We start from the raw sequence: 22205 nt of genomic DNA, 5'->3' as shown, positions 1-22205 counted from the left end.
AGAAGACATAGCATACATTTTCACTGCTATGCAGATGACACCCAGCTCTATCTGTCCATGAAGCCAGATAACACACACCAATTAGTTAAACTGCAGGAATGTCTTAAAGACATAAAGACCTGGATGGCCGCTAACTTTCTGCTTCTTAATTCAGATAAAACTGAGGTTATTGTACTCGGCCCTGAAAATCTTAGAAATATGGTATCTAACCAGATTCATACTCTGGATGGCATTACCTTGGCCTCCAGTAACGCTGTGAGGAACCTTGGAGTCATTTTTGACCAGGACATGTCCTTCAACGCACATATTAAACAAATATGTAAGACTGCTTTCTTCCATTTGCGCAACATCTCTAAAATTAGAAATATCCTGTCTCAGAGTGACGCTGAAAAACTAGTTCATGCATTTATTACTTCCAGGCTGGACTACTGTAATTCATTATTATTAGGATGTCCAAAAAACTCACTGAAAAGCCTTCAGCTAATCCAAAATGCTGCAGCAAGAGTACTGACAGGGACTAGAAGGAGAGAGCATATTTCTCCTGTTTTGGCTTCCCTTCATTGGCTTCCTGTTAAATCCAGAATTGAATTCAAAATCCTGCTCCTCACATACAAGGTCTTAAATAATCAGGCCCCATCTTATCTTAATGACCTTGTAGTACCATATCACCCTATTAGAGCACTTCGCTCTCGCTCTGCAGGTCTACTTGTTGTTCCTAGAGTATTTAAAAGTAGAATGGGAGGCAGAGCCTTCAGTTTTCAGGCCCCTCTTCTGTGGAACCAGCTTCCAGTTTGGATTCGGGAGACAGAAACTATCTCTACTTTCAAGATTAGGCTTAAAACTTTCCTTTTTGCTAAAGCATATAGTTAGGGCTGGACCAGGTGACCCTGAATCCTCCCTTAGTTATGCTGCAATAGACGTAGGCTGCCGGGGGATTCCCAAGATGCATTGAGTTTTTCCTTTCCAGTCACCTTTCTCACTCACTATGTATTAATAGACCTCTCTGCATTGAATCATATCTGTTATTAACCTCTGTCTCTCTTCCACAGCATGTCTTTTATCCTGTCTTCCTTCTCTCACCCCAACCGGTCGCAGCAGATGGCCGCCCCTCCCTGAGCCTGGTTCTGCCGGAGGTTTCTTCCTGTTAAAAGGGAGTTTTTCCTTCCCACTGTCGCCAAAGTGCTTGCTCATAGGGGGTCATATGATTGTTGGGTTTTTCTCTGTATCTATGAAGCGCCTTGAGGCGACTTTTGTTGTGATTTGGCGCTATATAAATAAAATTGAATTGAATTGAATTGATTCTTTTAAGAAACAGCTGAAGACATTTTTATTTAGAAAAGCATTTGATTAATTTCTTCTTATGCTGTTTTTATAGTTTTATTGTTTTACATTGTTTTATTTACTGTTATATTGTTTTTATATTCCCATTTCCTGTGTTGTAAAGCACTTTGTGATTTTTATCTGTGAAAAGCGCTATATAAATAAATTTTACTTACTTACTTACTTTACACTGGAAGACACAGACGATTTTTGATTTTTATTGGTTTACAAGTGCCCGTCAACCAAGAGCAGTTCTTGCAATCCAGCAGATCTGCTTGCAGCAACAACATTTTCCATCTCAATGCTGAAAAGCTTTCACAGACAAGTAGTCCCTTCTTTCCTTCATTTGGGTAAAAGGACTACTGTGCTTAAGGAAATCTGAGATTTGAATGTACACTTTGTACATTTTGTAACAAAAAACTACCTTTGTGACTACTCATCAGGTGCTGCTGTTGGAATGAAAATACTGGCTATCGGAGGCTAATATGGAGGCAGCTTACTGACTTACTTAAAGAAATAATGACAATTGAATGTCATTTTTTAAACCTCCTTAAATCCCGCTGCTCTCTCCATCAAACTGAGTGAACTGGTTCGTCTGCCACTGTGCTGCCCAGCATAACAAGTATTACCATCTCTAGCTGCCTTCCAACACTGTGACCAAGGGACTCCATCCGTGGGATGAGCGACTCACTGGAGAAACATCTGACTCTATTAAAATTGTCATCTGTCACAAAATACTCGGTTATTGTGGCATTTGCATGGAAACACTTTCCTTCATGAAAGCCTGCAAGACCAGTTCAAGTGGCAGGAAGTGGCCTCAGGACCCCTTTAAAGAATAAATAAAATAAATAAATAAATAAAATGCAGTTAATAGGGGAATTAGTAGGAGCTCTATTTATGAGTTACTTTCACTCATTTAATTTTACATTTCTATTTTATAGTGAAACAATTCAAATATCTAGAAAAAAAAAAAAAAAAAAAAAAAAAGGGGTGGGGGGATAGGATTGGGAACAAAAACCATCAAATTACCATTTTTGCCTGCCTGCTTCCTGATCACCACTTTTGTTTCACTCAAAAGTGTTTGTGTGTTAAATCACGCACAATGGAACGGCAGCCACCACAAAGAACTTAAGAGGAAATAAAAAGTGTAACTATGAGAGCAGGATGCTCACACTCGTCATAGAAGCCGTAGATACGGTTGATGGAGGCACACTCGTGGTTGCCCCTGAGCAGGAAGAAGTTCTCGGGGTATTTGATCTTGTATGCCAGCAGCAGGCAGATAGTCTCCAGAGACTGCTTCCCTCTGTCCACGTAGTCTCCTAGAAACAGGTAGTTAGCCTCCGGAGGAAAGCCGCCATACTCGAAGAGCCTCAGCAGGTCTGTGTACTGTCCGTGGATGTCACCTGGGGTGGGGAGCAGAGACGAACACTTTGATCCAGAAGGCAAAGAGGAACGTTCTCCAGTAATAATAAGCATCGTTATATCTGTTTGTTTATTTGCAATAGGCATCACACTTGATAGATAGTACTGACCACAGATTTTGAGAGGAGCCTCCAGCTCCAGAAGGATTGGCTGACTGAGGAAGATCTCCCGGGACTTGATGCAGAGGCCGCGGACCTCCGCCTCCGTCATCTGGACAATCTTCCCTGGACGACATCCTCGCACTGGGGAAGGGAGAGCAAAAGCTGAGTGAGCTTAAACTAAACTTCGACACCAAGCTTTCTGATGATGTGAAAGTCAGTTTTAAGGAGTAAGCTTTCCCAAGGAGACTGGACTCCCCTGAATTTTTCTCAGGGTTATGATTGTCAAATGACTTTTTCAACTTTTTCAACTTCAAACTAAATATGGGAGGACCGTGTTTGGAGGACGACAGAAATAGCCTGTGTGGATATTGTTGATGTCAGTGTTTGTGGATACACTTCCTGTTGTGTAACAGAACGGAGAAGGAAGGAGAAGGGGGAAGTGGGGGCAGTCACAGTGGTCAGGTGACAAGAAGCCCTGAAAGTTCGTGAAATCGGCAGATGTACACATAACTATTATGAAAGCCAGCAGGTCAATATTACATACAGATGAAGTGAGGATGACTTGTTAATTAAATAGGCCACTGATCAGTCATGTGACTTTACAAATACAAATACATCATTTTTGAAAAAGCATTATTTTGGAACAATACACTGTTACACAATGATACACTTACTCTTACTATACTGTCTTAAGATTACAGGAATTAATGTACACACACGTAGATAAATTAAAGAGTAGAAAATGCATTTCCACATTTTGCTGCCATCCTACATTCTCCTACAAAAAGACCAACAGCTACTACATAGGCAAATTTATTCTTCTTGCTTAGCAACAATAAGGACCAGAGCTGAGTAAGACTGCTGCTGACACCACAGCAACATGAAGGAAATCCAAGCCGGTGTAAAACACTAGTCCATGAGTGGATCCCAAGGATGTGGTCAGAAGGATGCAGCAATAACACAGCCAGAGAGTCTTGTTTTTCTAAGGAGGAAGTGGCTTGAAAGGGCTGAGTATCAAAGGTGTTGCGTGTGTTAGACTCCTGCAGGTGAATCCCTGTGATCCTGAAGGAGAAGCAGCAGCAGCAGCATGTGTGCACATGTGCTGCATGACCCTGCCATTTCTGCCTGGAGATCTTAGGCGTGGACTATAAACACTCTTGCACTGCAGCCAAATACATCCTGTGATCACACACGCCCCACTGAAGGGCTATTTTTATGACTGCCCAAAAGGTGAACGTTTTTCTAGTAAACAAGCAAATAGAAAAGCAATACCATGCAAAGACTGTATGTGGTTTAAATACTAAACACATTCTCTGCCACTGATCCTTCCATAAGCACACACACAAGCAATATGTGTTTGTGTGTCTAGTGTTGAGTGATTTCACACCTCTGCCTTCCAGCTCGGTCAGGGAGGCCCGATATAGGATGGAGACACAAACACGAAACCAGAAGCACCTGCCCGAGAGGATAACCCTTCATCATAGGGTTAAGCTGAGGCAGAGCAGGAAACACACACACACACACACACACACACACACACACACACACACACACACACACACACACACACACACACACACAAAGAAAGAAAGAGAGTGCGATCCAGTGACCTTGACTTCAGATTGTACCATTATAAGCTTGTGGGGAGGTATCCCAGCATCCTTTGGTCCATCACTTATGCACTGCAGCTTCACCAGTCAAGAGAAGGAAAGAGCAGGATGTGGCACCCACATCTGATTACCGTGGCAACCCAGAAAGACCAATTTCCAGCGGGAGAGGTGTTGGCGAATGGAGCAGCAGCTGCATCTCACAGGGAAAAGGAGGCGATTCGCAGATTAAGTGTCACCTCCACCAGCCCACGCCCTGCATACTAACACTGCTGCATCCGACAGCCGTGACGGAGACCCAACAACAGGCCTGCCTGTATCCGCATAGTTTGTGATTCCGGTCAATTACTCAGCTCAAAATAAATTACTCATGAGACACACACACACACACACACACACACACACACACACGGTTTAGAACATTTGAAAATATGTTAAAAGTCAGAATGTATCCTAAATGTTCAGCTCACACTAAGGCTCTAAAGTGAGTTACCGAGTACCAGTGATGCATGCAGATGTAATTTATTGCACAAAACACTCTGTCCAACCTATTGCTTAACACGTGTAACAGCCGTGGCAGCCACAGGTAGTGATGTGCGCTGTTCTTTTGCGTGAATATTCATGGGGAATATAAAGAGCAAACCACGTGAGAATATGACAGCTGACACATTGTGGAGATTCTTTAAAATCAGCACAGTTTGTAACTCAGTATCAAAGTTTGCCTTCTAAATGTCTTCTCCATAACCACCACACATTTCACTTGATTCTGCCCTCCATGATTAACTTACACATCATTAGGGGCTTTGCATTTTTGTAGAAAAACCATCAGATGTCAGTTATGTGTTTGCTGACATCACATGGTATGATGGGAAGCACAGGTAGTGTTTTGCAGCATTTGTTTTACCCATGCAAAGCATTTCAGCCTTTCACCAAATTCTACACTTACAGCGAAGAGAAATAGGTAATGAGCAGAGAGAGAAGATCTATGCCATAACAAAAGTGACCCAGTGAATGATCCTTTTTGCCCCCCTCTGGCAAGAAGACATAAGAAAATTTATAGTTAAAAGCTAAACCTATAACATTAAACTTGGGTGAACTCGGGGCATACAGAAAGAGGTTCTCAAATACATCAGTTAATCTTGAGTTAGGCTTAAATTTTAGCATTTTTTTTAATCTGCCAGAGAAAAATGCTACTTTACTACTCCTCATCTTTTCCCCTGAAAATTCAGTTGTTGCTAACCTGCTAGCCACGGTCCTTCACAATGACATTAGAGCCAAATGAATACACAGTGTTAAGGAGTAGTGACATGTCTCAAACAGCTGTTTGGTTTCACTCACACCACAGCCCCATCCATACACTGGCTTTTCAACATGTTCGTGCTCAGAAATGGTAAATGTCATGTTCAAGAAACCTCTAGTACATTTTCCTAATTTGGTCAGCTCAGGTCCATGTGCCTGAGCCACCACAGTGGGGTTTGGTCACACCCTCTTAAAACTGTATGCCAGAGGAGTTCATGCAATCAAGTGCCTGCTGTCAAAATCTATTCACCAATTTGCCTCTTCCTTCCCCTTCATCCTTTTATCTTCATCTTTATTATCTTTATTTTTCAAGTTGCATTCCTGGCTGTGGCTGACTCTCTGGGTCACCCTCCTCCGCCTCAGCAGTGAACTGTGCTGACGTCAGAGGACAGCTCTGCCTCATACCCCTCCCTGAGTGCATACCAGACAGCTCACAGGCCTTTTTAAACCTTAACATCTCAGCCTACTGCAGCCTGAGAAACATGCAGCCAGGGAATCTACACGTACCACCAAAACCCAAAGAACCTTTCTAGTACCAAGTGAGGGGAGCCAGTTTTGGATGAAAAAGGGTCTGTGAAACTAAGTGCATCAACACAGCTCACTAGAAAAGTTCAGTTCAGTTCATTTTTATTTCAAACATATACATTCACCAACATTTCATAAAAATCTTTCCATGCAGTTGTAAAAGTAAATCATGATACACTAAGCTGAAGGAAAAAAATTAAAGTTTAGCTAATGTGACCCTCTGGACTTAAGGCTTGTTGTCAATAGTTAAGTTTTTAAAAATACAGAAGCAAAAATTGTCTGCGAGATGTCTCTGAATTTGTCCAGAGTCCTGTATTCAGGTCTTGTTTTGTCCAACCAGCAGCAGTCCAAAACTGTTTGGCTCTCAGGACTATTATTCGAAAGCTACTCTGGATCACTGTACTTAAAACTGCAATATGGCATTGGATATGGGAGAGGGCACTCCCCCAGTGTCCCTCCCACAGGGTGGCCTAACATGCCTGAAATATACATTTACTAATTAAAAAACCAGACAGGTTGCACTCCGAGCCATACTTCAATTCCAGTGGCTATACTAGAGACATTATTAGGATTGTGTTTATGCAAGCAACAGAGCACAGACCCACAGTTAAACTTGTTAACATTGTGCAATGGTTTACCCACCCCGCAGTGAACATAACTGGAGACCAGCCACCTGAAACAGTAGTGACATTTGCTTGTTTTTACCGTTTTAAATATGTTATCATTTTGATTTCTTCTAACTAGTAGAACCTTTGGCTTAAAAAAGTAATTAGTGGAATGGTAGACATTTAAATGTTACTTATAGACATAAACTATAAAGTTGTAATTCTCTGCAACATGGCAACAAGAGACCATAAAAAATATTTTAATGACTATAAGTCTAAGAAAGTTTTGTTAACTTTAAGGCGAACGACTGAATTGACTACCAGCGAGAGGTGAGGATGCTGGTGATTCACATATTGACAGAGTAGTAAATAGAGGACAGGGTTACCCAGGCAACCAGACCCTGGACGGACCACTTCAGCTTCAAAGAGATGTGTGATGAGCACATCACTCATTGTGTGGACATAACATTAGAAACAATCTAACGTTCTTTGGTTGTCATATTTCTAGGTACAAAATGAGAGTTGCTTTTTTTTTTTTTGTTAAATAAAACTCTTCCTGCCCAGCATTTTGTGACAGTGATTCATTAAATATTTGGGAGGATCTTAAGAAAAACCCAGCCATCTATTGAGCTGTGTAATAAACCACACCAGAGAGGTGTTGCCACATAAAGCAACAACGTGACAGGGTGCGAGAAAACACCTTACATAGTAAGGCCAGGCTTGCCTGATCGGTTTTGCAAACATATCAAGGCCAGAGCTATCTGCAGAGTCAACAATTGTAATCTTTGTGGACTGCATTGCCCAGAATTGATGGTAGTCTAATATTAACCACTGACAAAAGTGAACATCTTCATATCTGGGGGGGGAAAAAAAAAAGAAATAGAAAAGCACTGTTTTTGAATCTATAAAGGAAAACGTGGTCGTTCTCTAAAGGAAGGGGTTTGGTTGAGAGTGATTTCCTCTGCTTCGCTGGTTGTAAATGACTTGCCAAGCGTCAAAGAGGTCAACTATTTTTCCATTCATTTAAGAGAGGGCTTACTTGAACAAAGAGCCAAAGAGAGCGAGTGAAAGATAAGTTAGTTACAGACAGATTCTCCTTCTGGAAGGCATTGCCATATATGGCCGCTGCTGTATGAAGGAAGTAGTCAGTCAGGACAGAGAGGGAGTGCTTGAAGGCTCTGCTGCATGTGATTGGAATAGAAACAGGCTAATGAAGCGCAGGCCAGAGCTCGCACTCAGGGCCGCAACAATATAATGGCTGTCAGCTGCACTGGAAAAGCGCTGCGTAGGATACATCAGCGAGAAACACGCGCAGATGTCAGCGCAAACCATAAGCGTGACTACTCCAAGTCAGCAAATTCTACTTATTTTTCCATGAGATCTACATTTGTAATCCTTAATGCAGGTTCAGTATAGGTCTATATATAGCCCAGTGTTATTATACGTGCTACTTGATTATTTTGTTTTTCCTGGGTTTCAGTGCTTTTTCCTGGGTCTGAAAGGATTGTTTGGAGTGGTCATGTTGTTTCACTGAATCAATGTTTTTGAATCAGTGCTGAGTCACCGATTAGCTGACCAATGAATTTGTTTTAATTTTTTTTAAGTAACTTGTTCAATACTCCCTGTCAACTGAAACTGTTCCAAGTTCATCACAGCGGAGTTTCCCGAGAACAATCTGGCACAGGCATCAGTGAACTTGGCCTCAGTTTACCCGAAGTTGCACTGAGCGTACAGTACCAGTTGTGACAATTCTCATCTTGACTCAAACAGTATCTTACAAATGGTGCACTTTGTAGTGAAATGCAAATATACTCAGTTATATAAATGTCTGCGAAAAAAATGTCATCACATCATTGCTCCAGCAATGCCACATGTTTATGTTTCCTAGTACGTGCAACAATGAGATAAGCCCAAGCATATCTGACGACAAGAGCCCTGTCTCGGCTTCCGGTGATGACGTAGTAGTGACAAAGGTAGCCATTTAAACAACCTCCAACAAAGCACATAACTTTGCAAAATATGCAAGACAATTGTTCCATGTAAATGTGGAAACAATACACTTGTTTCACTACTTGAGACAAACACATGCTGTCAAATGCAGCCTGGCTATAAAGGAAAGATACCAGCAGCTGGAGATGTGTGACGCAAATGTAAACAACTGACTCTACAGAGGATTGCTGGAGCACTTTCATTCCATAAGACAGCAGGAGCAAACAGTAGATGAACATCACTGATGTGGTTGCATGGTGGAAAATAGAGCTGTTTAGTTATTTTAGTTTTAAACTAAAACGTTAAGCAGTTATTTTATACTTCCAAGGGTAGGCCACCTGAGTTCTTACGCTTGACTAGCTGTGTCACAACTATAATGCTACTGCTGCTGGCACTTGGTTTTCACACTTCAAATTAGGAAACATGTCATGATGGTATGTTTGTTTTTGTTAAATCACATTGTTTGTAAACATATCATCATAAAATATAAAGTCCATATTGGCACTAAGGAACTTTTAACAGCACATTTGCAGTACCTGGACCTAGCATATTAGTCACAGCACATGCCACTAGTATTGCTGCTCTAGTGGGATATAACTTGACTCTGATGTCTTATTAGACATTTTCACACAACTCAACACAGGGAGCTCTTTTGAAGTTGCTCAAGTTTCTCTCTGAATGGTGTCTGGTTTCTAAGGGACTCTTAAGATTGCAGTGTTAGCGTGAGCCAATTTTTCCCGATAGATCATGCACATGGGCCGAGGGGGGGTGAGCCAACAAAGCCAGCAGAAGCTATAAGACAGGTAGGCTTCACGATAGTAGTAAAACATTTTTTCCCCCTCATATGTTTAGGTTCTGGGTCTTCTACACTGGTTAGTTTAATTATTATCTATATAATTATCATTATTAATATTATCATTATACCCATTGTCGCTGGTGTTTTTGGTTTTGTTAAGTCTGCAAAGGCAAAGAATGTCTGACTTTGTTGAACTTGCATTGTAGTACACCACTCAAAACATTGGACGGCCCTTTTGGAAGGTTTCTGTGCTGGAGCTGGCACATGACTATTTCAAATTCAATAGGTAGCATGCTGCAAGTATGCATCTCAATATCAACTTGAAAAAACATAAACAACAAGCTTTTCAACTCGATGGTCTAACACCACAGTCCCACATTTAATTTCACCACCCTAGCTCTCTTGCAAGGTATCACCTGTCAAATAAAAGCACTAAAAAATTACCCATGACACATCAGCATTATGGCTTAGAAAGGTAGTGCAAAGCTAAAACTGAAGGTGACTGCAAAGTCTGTGTTTTGTAAGTATGCCCACGTGTCACAATTCACACTGTCAGTTCATTAGTGCCACTTTCTGGCAACTTCAACTTTAACAGAATATCTCTCTCCTTTTCAAGAAAAGGATTCAAAAGTTCTACTGGGTCAAGCAGACCCATGAATTTAAAGCAAGTATGACTGTGCATGTTTTTAGTCACTGCAGCACCCCACAGCACCAAAAAAAGATGCCGTGTCAGACCTTTTTTAGCCTTCCTCTTCCATTCACTCCAACTGGGCACAAGGCCAGCAGCTCTCAACTGCTCCTCCATCTCACTCTCTCCCACACGGGAGAGATGGAAAACAGTGACCCCTTAGTGAACGAGAAACACAAAGTAACTCTGGCAAGAGGAGCGAGAGCCACTCTTAACTCAGAAATCCAACTGCGATGGCATTTCTGGGCAAGCTTTAGATTTTCAGAGGACGTTTTGTTCGTCTCTAAGTGCCACAGTGAATGGCAGTCTTTGTGGGGCGAAAGAAAGGACGAAATTGAGAGGAGAGACCGGGGGAGATATAAAAGGAGACACAGCTATAGACAGAGAGAGTGGGAGAGATGGAGAGGAGTAGAGAAACGGGAGAAAAATGTAGGCTGACACTGAAGCTTGAGACCCTGCAAACGAGGGACTGAATAGAAGGGAGGGTTTATAGCTAGGCAGCTGAAAAGCCTGGGTGAGATCTCTGTGCCATGTTTGGTGCCAGGGGGTGAACGCTCCCCGCCACACAGGCTCCACCATTGTTGTTTCCATAACAGAGTGCCACGCCAGCACCCTGAACACCACGCAACACAGCAGCAGTCGACTACATCTGACACAAACAAGCAGGGTGACAGTGAGGAAACAAATATGCATTATGAATAGCTGTAAAATAAAAATTGAATCCAGGAAAATAAAAATAAAAAAAAGTTACTTTAAATGGCTGTCAAAGTGCTTCAGTTTCAGTTCAGACGGTGATGAACTTTCCTCACACGGACACCCAGATGCTAATTAAAATGATAAAATCTCCGAACTGGTCAAGCCTATAGAAATTTTGAAAATAGGAACACAAGCAACTCCTTGTAAAAACAATTAAGAAACAAATAAATTCACGCTGACTGAAAAACAAAGCTAAATACAGCAAAACACATCAGTCAGGATTTACACTGGCTCGAAAAATCCTAATGCCCAAGTTTGAGATAACAGGTCTCACGACGGTGGCTATCTGTTTTCGCTTCCTGATTCAGGCTCTTTCACACGTCATGACCCTTTTCAACATAAAATGATCCCTATGAGTGTCGTCTACACCAATCAGAGATGTTATCAGAATGGCCAGAAAATGTAAAAATCTATAAAGAATACTTAAAAAAAAATAACAGTAAAATGCAACATTGCTGCAAATAAGAAAAGAGATCAATACCACTGAAACTTGTTATTTTTGGGATTTAGTTCACAGAGGAGTAACATAGAAGTACTCAACAGCCATGTGACATTTTGCATATAGTACAGGTATTTGCACAACAGAAAAGTATTTGCGCAAGGGGTAACATAATTGCGCGAGCATGCCTGTCTTCATTACTCACTGTGTTTATCAGACACATCTTTACCCAAGGGGAAAGCAATAGTTAGGTTGCTGCTGGCATTTCCAGTATGTCTTTCAGAAGATGTCTGAGTTAATGTTGAATGACTCACATTAGCAACCACTGCGTTGCTTTGCTTGGCCATTGTTATGCTGCGATTCATGACGTGTTTTGAGGAACTTGAATAAATGTGTGTGTGTGTGTACATATATACACATATACATATACATACACACACATATACATATACATATACATATATACATATACATATATACATACATACATACATACATACATATATATTTATTTTGCTTTGTGGCAACTTTACAGCACTCGCTCAATTTGTTCTTCATCACTACTTGCTCTAAATCCAAAGCATTTTCAAATAGCAGATGATGATCCACTTCCAGGATGACTGCATTTGTTCTTTACAGTGCCAGACATTTGATTTTTGTATGGCTAGTCGGTTATCTATAGCATATTGCTGCAGCCGGGTCTATCCAGGAAACTTCACATTGCTCAGTGCAGGGAATAGGTGTGACTGGCATATGCAAGCATCTCAGACAGTAATTTATTGAGTGTAATTGCAGAATAGCCATTTATCGGTTAATTCCAGTAGTCAGTGACTACTATGACTTATATCCAAAAAGTCTTCTTTAATATGACTTCTAAAGCTTTTTCTTTAAAAAAAAAAAAGAAAAAAAGAAAATAGCTTAATAAAGGCTATCGTATACTCATTAAATGTCTAGAAAGTATATGGTATGTGGTATCATCACCACAGTAAAATATATTACAGGCCATCTAAACAATATGCAATTAAAGATACACTACACTCTTCTCACTGCGCATTTTACCCCCTTGGCTTATTTGTCATTGTGCTGTTGTCATCTTTGAAAACTGTTAGGACTAAATGGTGGCTCCCTGGTAAAGGAGTGACTCAAATTCAGGAAACATGGACATCTAAACACAAACACCTTTTAGGAGATTTTATGTTCCCAAATTGACAACAACTTGGCTGCTGTTTTTGCCCATAAACTAAGATGACCAAAAAGAAGAAGAAAAAATAAAAAATAAAAAAATAATTCCATCCTACCTCCCCTCTCCCTTACTGGCTGATCCACAGGGCTGTGGCGTTGATTGTGCCACATAAAGCCTACGGGCCACCTGTGCTGGCAGCCCAGACAGAGGGCTTGTTGTCACTAAAGGCCAGCCAGTGTGGGCTTAACATGTGTATGCTGGAAAAGCTGGGGCCTGTAATCGCTGCTTTACTCGATTGCAGCACAGAGACACAGTACAGCAATGGTTATAAACTACTGAGGAGGAGAAAGAGGAGGAGGGGCAGGTGCAGAGAACTCCACAAACAAACAAACAAGAAAACACAAGGCTTGGCCAGTAAACTGTGCACAGGAATGTAGGGAAGCAAAACCGCAGCTCATATGAAGCATACTAGAGCAGGGCGATATGACCAAATATATTTATCACGATAAACTTTTCAAAATTTGCGATAACTATATAATTGACACTAGACAAAATACTTTACAACTCCACAACTTTATTAGTGCAAAAAAAAAAAATCAATGTATTTTCACTTAAACAAGCAGCTGTTTTTCTTATGTGCATTAAAGTTATATAAAAATTTAACAGTGCAAATGCAAATTCCTTGCTGACAGTTTAACCAAAAGGCATTTCCAGTGGAAATTGGCCGACAGATCCTCAGCATAACCATGTATAATATCCACAAAACTTAAAAAGGATGAGTATAAAAACAAATGCACCGCGCATGCAGGTTTTATCTATATTCTATCGCGATATTTCATTTTCTTATCGTTGCCCAACATTATACCGGTATTACCGTGAACGGTATGATATGGCCCACCCCTAAAGCATACTACTGCTTGCTACTGTGTTAATGCAAATGTAAGATTTCTATAAACTCTTTAAACAATTCCAGGTCAATTCAGATGTGATCTAACTAACCACAGTGAGTTGCTGCGAAATCTGACACGAGCTGCTGTGGATCATACAAAAACAGTAGACGGCTGATTGATTTCAAACAGACCATGGTGTCATGCAATCCTGTGTAATGTGGCTGCATTGCTATTGATCTTTTCACCTCACAATAATACCACATTACCACTCTTTGATTAGACACATAACTGTTTAAACCGTACTTTTTTTGTTTTTGTTTTTATTTTTATAATCAGGAACACAATACATTAGGCAGCTGTGGGTAACTTTGCAGTGTTAGTAATTAGGGCTGCCACGATTAGTCGACTAGTCACGATTACGTCGACGACTGATTTAATAGTCGACGCGTCGTTTGAAGCTTTGTAAGATCCCAAAAGACGCAGGAATAAGTAGTAGGATTTAAGAGTGTAATAACGGACTGAAACAGAAGATGGCAGCACTGCATGTACAAGGATGCCAGCTGCTGTTAAACCCCGAAGAAGAAGAAGTAGCTCTGTCCCAGAATTCATAGCGCAGCCCAGCTCAGTTTCCAACAATGGCGGCAGCTAGTTAGTTTTAATATTACTCTTATTATTCTTTCTGGGTCACAAAATAAACATTTAACATATGTTCAGGCGAGAATGTAGCTGTGTAAACCTCAAATATCTGCTCAGTTTATCAAGACACCACATATTTTTAAAAGCGCTCCGACGTTTTCGGAGATGTCTGTTACCCACTAGCTCGATAGTTAGCCGGGGGCAAGGCTCACTAGAGCCCTGAGAACACCGGACTCCCGGCAAATAGTTTTCAAACCCACCGCCGTCTTTCGCTACTCAGGTTAAACATATATAAGTCACTTGATAACTTAAAAATGTTATTGTTTGGCGTTTTTTTAGTATTTTATTTGTTCCTGAGTAAATCGGTTTGGCTGAGATTAAAGTTATAGTTTTTACACAGCTGAATAAACGTCAAGCAGACAACTGATTATCAGAAGTGTGAGATGCTCGAGAATATACTCCGGTGTCCTGTTATATTTTAGATAGCAAGGAGTTTATTAAACTTCACCGAAACAATCTGCAAATTTTATTAAAATTTAATAAACTATCATCTTGTCTTTATTTTTAGTTAGCACATACCTTACACACTTAAAGCTGTAAGCTAATGATAGTTATATAAGAGCAGATGCTGCTGGTGCAATAAGCTGTAGTTTTACGTCCAATGGATGATGATCTGATTAGTCGACTAATCGCAAAAATAATCGGTGACTAGTCGACTATCAAAACAATCGTTTGTGGCAGCCCTATTAGTAATCAGCAGTGCTTTAAAAAAAAAAAAAATGCATGCAGGCTCTGATGCAACACAACAAGCTTGATCCTGCACTAAATAAATGTGGCTTAATACAAACATTCAAACTGGGATACCACCGTTTCTTACATGCAAAACAATGACAGACAGGACTGTCGCGTTCTCAGAGAGGAGTGCAAAATATGACTGCATAACATTACCACTGTCAGACACACAGACCTCCAAATGGCATTTTAATACAGACAAATAGCTTTAGTAAGTAAGCTACACACCATTGTGCTGCTTACCTTTCTACTCTGACTCAGAAGACTGGTCACAGGTCAGTAAATCACAAGTCATTGTTGTACACAGTGACAAATGAAACCTGAGAGGCTAGAAACCTGCATGCTTTGCCTGCTATGCCACTGAGGAGGCTTCAGTGATGTAAGTCATGCTGTCAGTCGATCAGGTTTAGCCTGTCAGCTAGAAACTCCTGTCAACCCCTCCACCAAACCACTGTTGAAGCACAGCTTCAGTGTGTGTCTGTCTTTAGACACACCAACACATTTGCAGATAAATTTGTGCATACCGAAAACCAACTAAAACTAAATAAATGACGAGCCTGAACACAGAACATAGGAGATAGAGACTCCTAGTTCAGAGTTTTCTTCTTCCTTTTTTTTTTTTTCCTTCAAGCTGATCGATGAGTTTGAGGACAACTATGCAGTTTGGGTTAAAACTTGACAAACTGGGAGTGACGCTGGTCTTAACTTTGTCACAAAACATGCATCATAGGTCCAACCCCAACAGGCATGTTATAGGACTCTCGACGAAAACAATGACTGAGTAAGAGGCAGCAGGGGAAACCCCGTTTATGGCGAGGAGCTGACTGATCAGTACTGAACGATTGACTAACACCTGATTGATAATATGACAATGTAATGCTGCATTTTACAGTAAAGCAGGCCTACCGATCACAACTGGATATCTACCTGCAGCACTGAACATTAGGTAGACATAATAAATGGTTGTTCAGTCACGTGTGCGTTAATTCATTTGGCACGCTGCAGTAATTTGATTTACAGCAGTCAGGATTTGATACCCAACAACATTCCGTGTTCCTCTACACATCCAGCAGGTCAGCTCAGAGGTTTAACTGCTGTATGGACGCCCCTCAAGTCCCCACCCAGTCTCTAACAGTGACCAAACATTTCGCCCTTGCGTGCGGGCATAGAAATCCTCCTGCCCCAGCTTAGACTTGCCATGTCATTTCCTGAGAAAAACATACTTGAAACACACCCTTAGAATGGATTAGGCAGACATGTATAGATTTTCCTGGTCTTACTAACCGCTCAAATGTGCTTATCACCCATCATTTCCCTCAGATTACTACTATCAAGCTGAAAATGTGTTGCTGATTACTTGCAAGGTTATTGGGTCTGCTTGTTTTTCAAAATGAACTGCCTGTGAAAGTGAATGGCACAGCTTAGGGGGACGTACTTCCACAATAACTGGCACACTTTGACATTATAACAGCTGGCTGTGGAAAGGAACCCATCTATGACTGTAGTTTTAAGGGATTATGGCACAGAAAGTAAATATCTTTGATATCCTAAATAGATGAAAAGGGAAAATAAAGGGTACTGAGATATTTGTATAAAAAATACAAGCATTTTATTGCCACTGCATGTGGAAAAATAATATATCATCTCTCTTGAATGAAAGAAAGTTGGATTCCACACATGTCCAATAAATGAAAAAGCAATATGTAATATTATGAAAAGGAAAATTAGAAGACTTTTCAAGAGTTAGAACAGCAACAAATTCCACCTTATTGCCATTTTCCCCTCTCCCCTGTATGTTTGTGTCACCCAGAGGGTAGGTTAATTTCTACCAGGGACAGCTGTGGCTGTTGACATTTAATAGGAGATCAGCGAACTCTCCATATGTGCGTCTGTGTGCATGAGTATGTGGCTCTCTGCCTGCCACCAGCCCTCACAGAAAAAGTGAACCATCACACTTTTAAAGTGCTTAAGGAAATCCCTTCCTATACTGAGAAAAAGATCTAATTTTATTCACACAGGAAAGAAAAAGAAGAAACAGCTCCCTGGCGTGGAGGTTCTAAGCTTCTTCGTGTGAATATCGGGAGGAAACAAAACAAAAAAAGACCCACAGACGGGTAACTTGCTAAATTTTGAAAGGAAAGCGGCCTGTAGATATAACCTGGGTAAGTAAACTAAAGATGATGATTATCAAGGGTTGTGTGAGTTTTTTGTGCTTTTGAAAGGTCACTTTTTAAAATAAAATGTGACCCTTTGAAGACAAGCTGACCCATAAGGGACATTCTGAGTGCTTAGGCTTGTACTTCTGCCCAGTCTTGGCCTAAATCTGTCTTAGTGTTTGAATCAAACTACTGTGCTTTTTGGGACATTTTTTTTTCCTAAATGGAAAATACTAGCTGGCGAGAACTTTCCACACTAAAAACAAATTCTAAATACCACACTTGTTTTTGGAAGAAACAGATTTTAAAGTCCCACTTTAACATTAGCATAAATTATATTTTTATACTTGCCACTGTGCTATAATTACGTGTGGCCTGCTAACAAACACTTGGACATTTACTTGTAGTGAAGCACAAAATATGATTGATACCAAGGACAGAAAAGTGAATGCTCGCATGAATCTGAATACACATTTTCTTCTTCTTTGACGGTCATTTTTATGAAAGCCAATTACGTAAAATTCACTTGATATGTAAAGGTTTTCTTTACAATCCACAACAGAAAATCCAATACCTTTTACAGTTTTTCCCCACACAACTAAACTGGATTTACAGTGAGAGCAGGTTGATGATGATTATGTCTATATATCTAAATAATAGGAATACACAATGTTTGTGACCATTATTCATATTCAGCTGTCTACCCAGTTAGGACATCATACAGCAGACAATTCGACTATCCAGATCAACAGGAATCGACAGTATTCCTTGTCCTGCTCTGCGGTGTTCAGCATAGCGGCACATAAATCACACCTCCACCTGCCACAGATTCTAGAGAAGCTCACAGAGGACTTCCAGAATAGATGAAGGCTACTGTTGCTAGATGCAGTCCACAGTGGTGGTGTTGAGTCTGTCCAATCACAGGACGAAAGACTCTCTGGGGAAGCAGCTCAGTGACATTGAGGGTTGCTGCAAAGATCACATCTGCCTGCTGGTGCAGAAACTGCTTAGCAGCAACTGCAGTCTCAGAATTATAGCAACTGGATTGGCCATGGATAAGAAAATAAACACTGGCTTTGAAATTTGAAAAAAATAAATAAATAAATGCTAACAGGAGTCCCAAATTATTCTTGGACAGGCATTAGTATACAAAAGTAACCTACAGAAGTAAAGTCATTTCTGGGAAACACCATTTTGGAGTAAACAAGTAATTTAAATGCAGGAACATTGGATTTACTTGCAGCCCTGTTTTAATAAGATTTAAAACCTTTTGTTTAAAAAAAAAAAAAAAAAAGCCCACAGAAACAATGTCGGATAATCTCATTACAAAAACATTATCACACCATCCAAACTGAAATAAGTATGCTCAACAAAATCTGGACATTGCAGCGATACTGGGAGACATTTCAAATGTACCCAGTCCGTCTATTACTAATCACCGAGTATTTGTGACCCATCACCAGAAAACTGTTTTTGTATACATCCAGTTTTGGTTATGAGTCAGAACGAAAAGCCTTCAGTACAGCTTATGATGCCCCTCTGATACTATGGTCATCCCAACAAAAAGTCCAGACATTTTCAAATGGTTGTTGATGAAAAGTGAATGAAAGGAGATGGATAGTTGGATACATTGAGGGCTCACATCTGGAAGCTTTTAGGACCAGATCCCTCCAAATTCCTGCAATGAGGTTAACTGCTAAACATGAAGCCAGTATACTATAGTCAATTCTTGTAGTCACAGTACTGTGTTACTCTACATATCACGCACAAAGAGAAACAAGCACCATTATGTCACTGCTCCCGTCAGTCCAGATGACTAAGTTATACTGACATGCACTGTACATCTACACTGGGTTCAATCATTAGCAGAAGTTGCTGCGCATGAGATGATCTGGCATGAATGCTTGTTCACCACTGACTCAGAGAGATATAATCTCCCTGTTTATAATCTGTTTTTCAAGAAATTATCATCGACATCAACTCGTCTGTCTGTCAGAATCCCTCATTTAGCACTACTAAGAAAATCATCCCCTGCTGCTAGCCAACACATAACAATGGAGTAGGGGCAAAAACACTTTTACACAACAGCTCAGCAGAAAAGTCCACATGCATATAAGCTATGACCGAATACAGAATTAACAAGTGTCTCTCTGGGTAAAGTTGAGCCACAGCTAGTATTGAAAAGATTCCTATTCAATGTAGTACTGTTGACAAAATGTGTGTTCTTTATGATCAAAAGGCCAGCTGAACAAACTATATGCACTGGTTCATGGAATAAGAAAACACACGGAGTAGTAGAGCTAAAAGTTTGGTTTAGGTTTTGAACTCCTACAAGTATGTTTTAATGGGAATACTACTGAAGCCTGTGGCTTGTGTAAATGCGCCAGAAAACAACACAGAGCTACAGTCTTCAGCTCAGAAACCCTCAAGCCAAATCCCATTTAAAAATTTAGAATTTTTCTTTGAATTAAAGACAAACCCAATTTTTAGAAATCAGGAGCAAGATTTTGCTTCCTCGTGGATCGGGCAACTGTTGGGACATTTTCGGCTACACTCAATCATCAATCTAAACTTTATTTTTAAGGAAATGTCAACTTTTGCTGAGCATTTGCCCCTGAAGCTATCGCCCTCCACCGTGTATTTTGAACAGAGCTTTTGTAAAGGAGCAGAGACTATAATAGGTTAAAAGACAGTAGAAGCAACTTGTCAAGTATTTTATTTGGTGCATTCCAAAGTGATAACACAAATGCTGTGACGTGAGGAAGACAGCACTTAATTACTATACTATTAGCTAGTTAGTCTAAGATGGATAGTAAGATAGGTCTGACATTATCTTCCATACTGGAGCCATCGAAGCACAAACAGCCCACTAGCAAGAACTTTCTTACCACTTAATCACCAAAACCCTCAAAATGCAGTTTACAAAAAAAGCTCGAACATAGTTGCATCCAAATGAATTACAAATTAATCTAAAAAGATCCGTGAAAGAAAGACTGTTGCTGACTAAAAAGGTGTGCCTGTTGTTAACGACAGTGAGGACCAGTCCTGCTCACTCCAGAACCGGGCAACGCTAACACGTAAAGCGGGCCTTTATTGTCAAAAATAAAACCTAAATAAGTATTAGGGACTAACACGGGGCAAAACAAGAATACACAAATAAAACTTGGTTGTGAACTCACCCTCTAAAAGCCTGGAAATCAGCGAGTCGACGTCCAACTCCCCCTCCGCCATTTCTGTAACGAACAGCTCTGCCCGCCGCAGTCTGAAGCAGGCAGGGCAGACACCGCCTCACCGCACAGAAACCGCCTCCCTTTCGCGGCCTCCCATTTAGGGCCATCACGCCTCATTCAACTACACCTCGGATATTTTAGTTTCTAGAACAGAAAGGAGAACAGTGGACATTTTTTAAAAACATAGTAATCCTGTTCATAAGTTTCACATACTTTTTTTCCTCCTCATTTTCTAATTCAATCCTCATATTCAGCCATTGCTATATAAAGACTGGCTCAACCATAAAGATCATGATATGAGGGTACAAAAATGTATTTGTATTAGAAAATAAGGGTAGCCAAACAAACAGATGGTCAATAGCATATTCACTGCATTTTCTTGCTTTTTACCTGTGATTTTCGATTGCGTTGAATGCATCAGCTAATCCAGTGCTTCTTACAGCAATAATCATAATAATAACGATGCAAAAATTACCATTAGATATACTCTATTTATAATGAAACATCGTTTACACTAAGAAAACAAGTTTTCGTTTTCACCATATTCTATCAAAGGACAGGTGTCTTAAAGGCCCTGATTTATTCACCTCCAGCGCCCCCTTCTGGCCAGGATATGTCAACACTTTAAGAGTAATAGTTTTGAAATTGTTTACTGATTCTTAGAGCAAAATCAGTCCTTTATTCACGTTACTTTGTCTTCAACTGGACTAAAACAACATGGTGAAATAATCGTTGTTTAAAAAAAAGGCGTTTGAAGCCCTGTCACTATTATCACACTGTATTAAGTAGGCAATGATTTCTAGTGCAACCAGCAGACTAGAAACGTGTAAAGTAAGACCGTGTGTGAAGGACTGGCCTGAAAAACACTGAAACGGGTAAACTTAAGATCTGTATGTTGTGTCTGTTTACAGAGAGAAGAGCCCGAGAACCGACAGACAGGAAAAAAAGTGAGTTGGATCTTAATCTTAAGACTCTTCCAGGTTATGACTAAAGCCAAGAGTTATGTTATTGCCTCTCCCACTCACTTATTTTTCAGTTTCTTTCAAGTGCGTCACTGGGTATTTCCGCACTGTTTTGAGTGGGTGGAGGCAAGTTGCACTGCAGAGAGAAGGCAGAGGTCTGCAACAAGATCAAGCTAGCCACAGCGCCGGACACGACGCAATTTTCCCTCTTCAAAATAAAAGTATGCAGTTTTTTTATGAGCAATTGCTTGTCCCTTGCAACTAGACGAAAGTCTTAAAATAAGTAACGCACAATTGCTGCTATACTAATGTGAAAAAGCGTGAAAACCATGAAAACAAACTATTGTTAATTTTGGAGACTTGGTAAAGGCAGTGGCTGGCTTTAAAAAAAATAAAATAAACCAAGTTATTGTTCTGTTCACACCTATTTCCGTTATCTTGAAAATTACCCAAAAAAATCTGCCATGTTTTGATTTTTTTAGTTCACTATAAATTCGATTAATTAATTTAACATTTGGGGATAAAGCTAGTAGCTGCCTAAGTAGTCAATAAAAGGCGTTATCAGCGAAAGGTTATCCAATTTCAGATTCTGCATTTGTAATAAACGTGGCACAAAAACAATGCCTACTGTGTGAGAAAAAGACATCGCAATGAAGAGAATAAAGCACGTACTGTGCAGTTGCTGCAACTTGGCGAGAGGCGTGTTGCACAACAAAGTTGCAGCACATCGCTTCCCAAATAGATGTTCCTTACCGGAAAACCCGTGAGCATGAACGTAACTATGTCTGCGGCTTTACTAACTGTACACT

At 40.3% G+C, this 22205-nt stretch overlaps 1 protein-coding gene across 1 annotated transcript in view; it reads right to left on the bottom strand.

Annotated features, from left to right (window-relative positions):
- LOC146391661 (serine/threonine-protein phosphatase PP1-beta catalytic subunit) overlaps positions 1-20508 on the bottom strand; it is a 30783-nt gene extending 10275 nt beyond the window's left edge. Inside the window, exons 1-3 of the mRNA XM_084924615.1 lie at positions 20384-20508; positions 2853-2984; positions 2493-2723 (exon numbers count right to left, since the gene is read on the bottom strand). Coding sequence (XP_084780741.1) covers positions 2493-2723; positions 2853-2984; positions 20384-20435 — 415 coding nt within the window. The 5' untranslated portion in view covers positions 20436-20508. The remainder of the gene's footprint in view (positions 1-2492; positions 2724-2852; positions 2985-20383) is intronic.
- Positions 20509-22205: the final 1697 nt, after the last annotated feature.

This window comes from Perissodus microlepis, chromosome 3 (assembly GCF_051167445.1).
Source record: "Perissodus microlepis isolate ML-2025 ecotype Zambia chromosome 3, ASM5116744v1, whole genome shotgun sequence".
In the NCBI taxonomy this organism is placed as follows: Eukaryota; Metazoa; Chordata; class Actinopteri; order Cichliformes; family Cichlidae; genus Perissodus; species Perissodus microlepis.
Note: the sequence above shows the minus strand (reverse complement) of the source record. Positions and strands in the feature narration are given on the sequence as shown.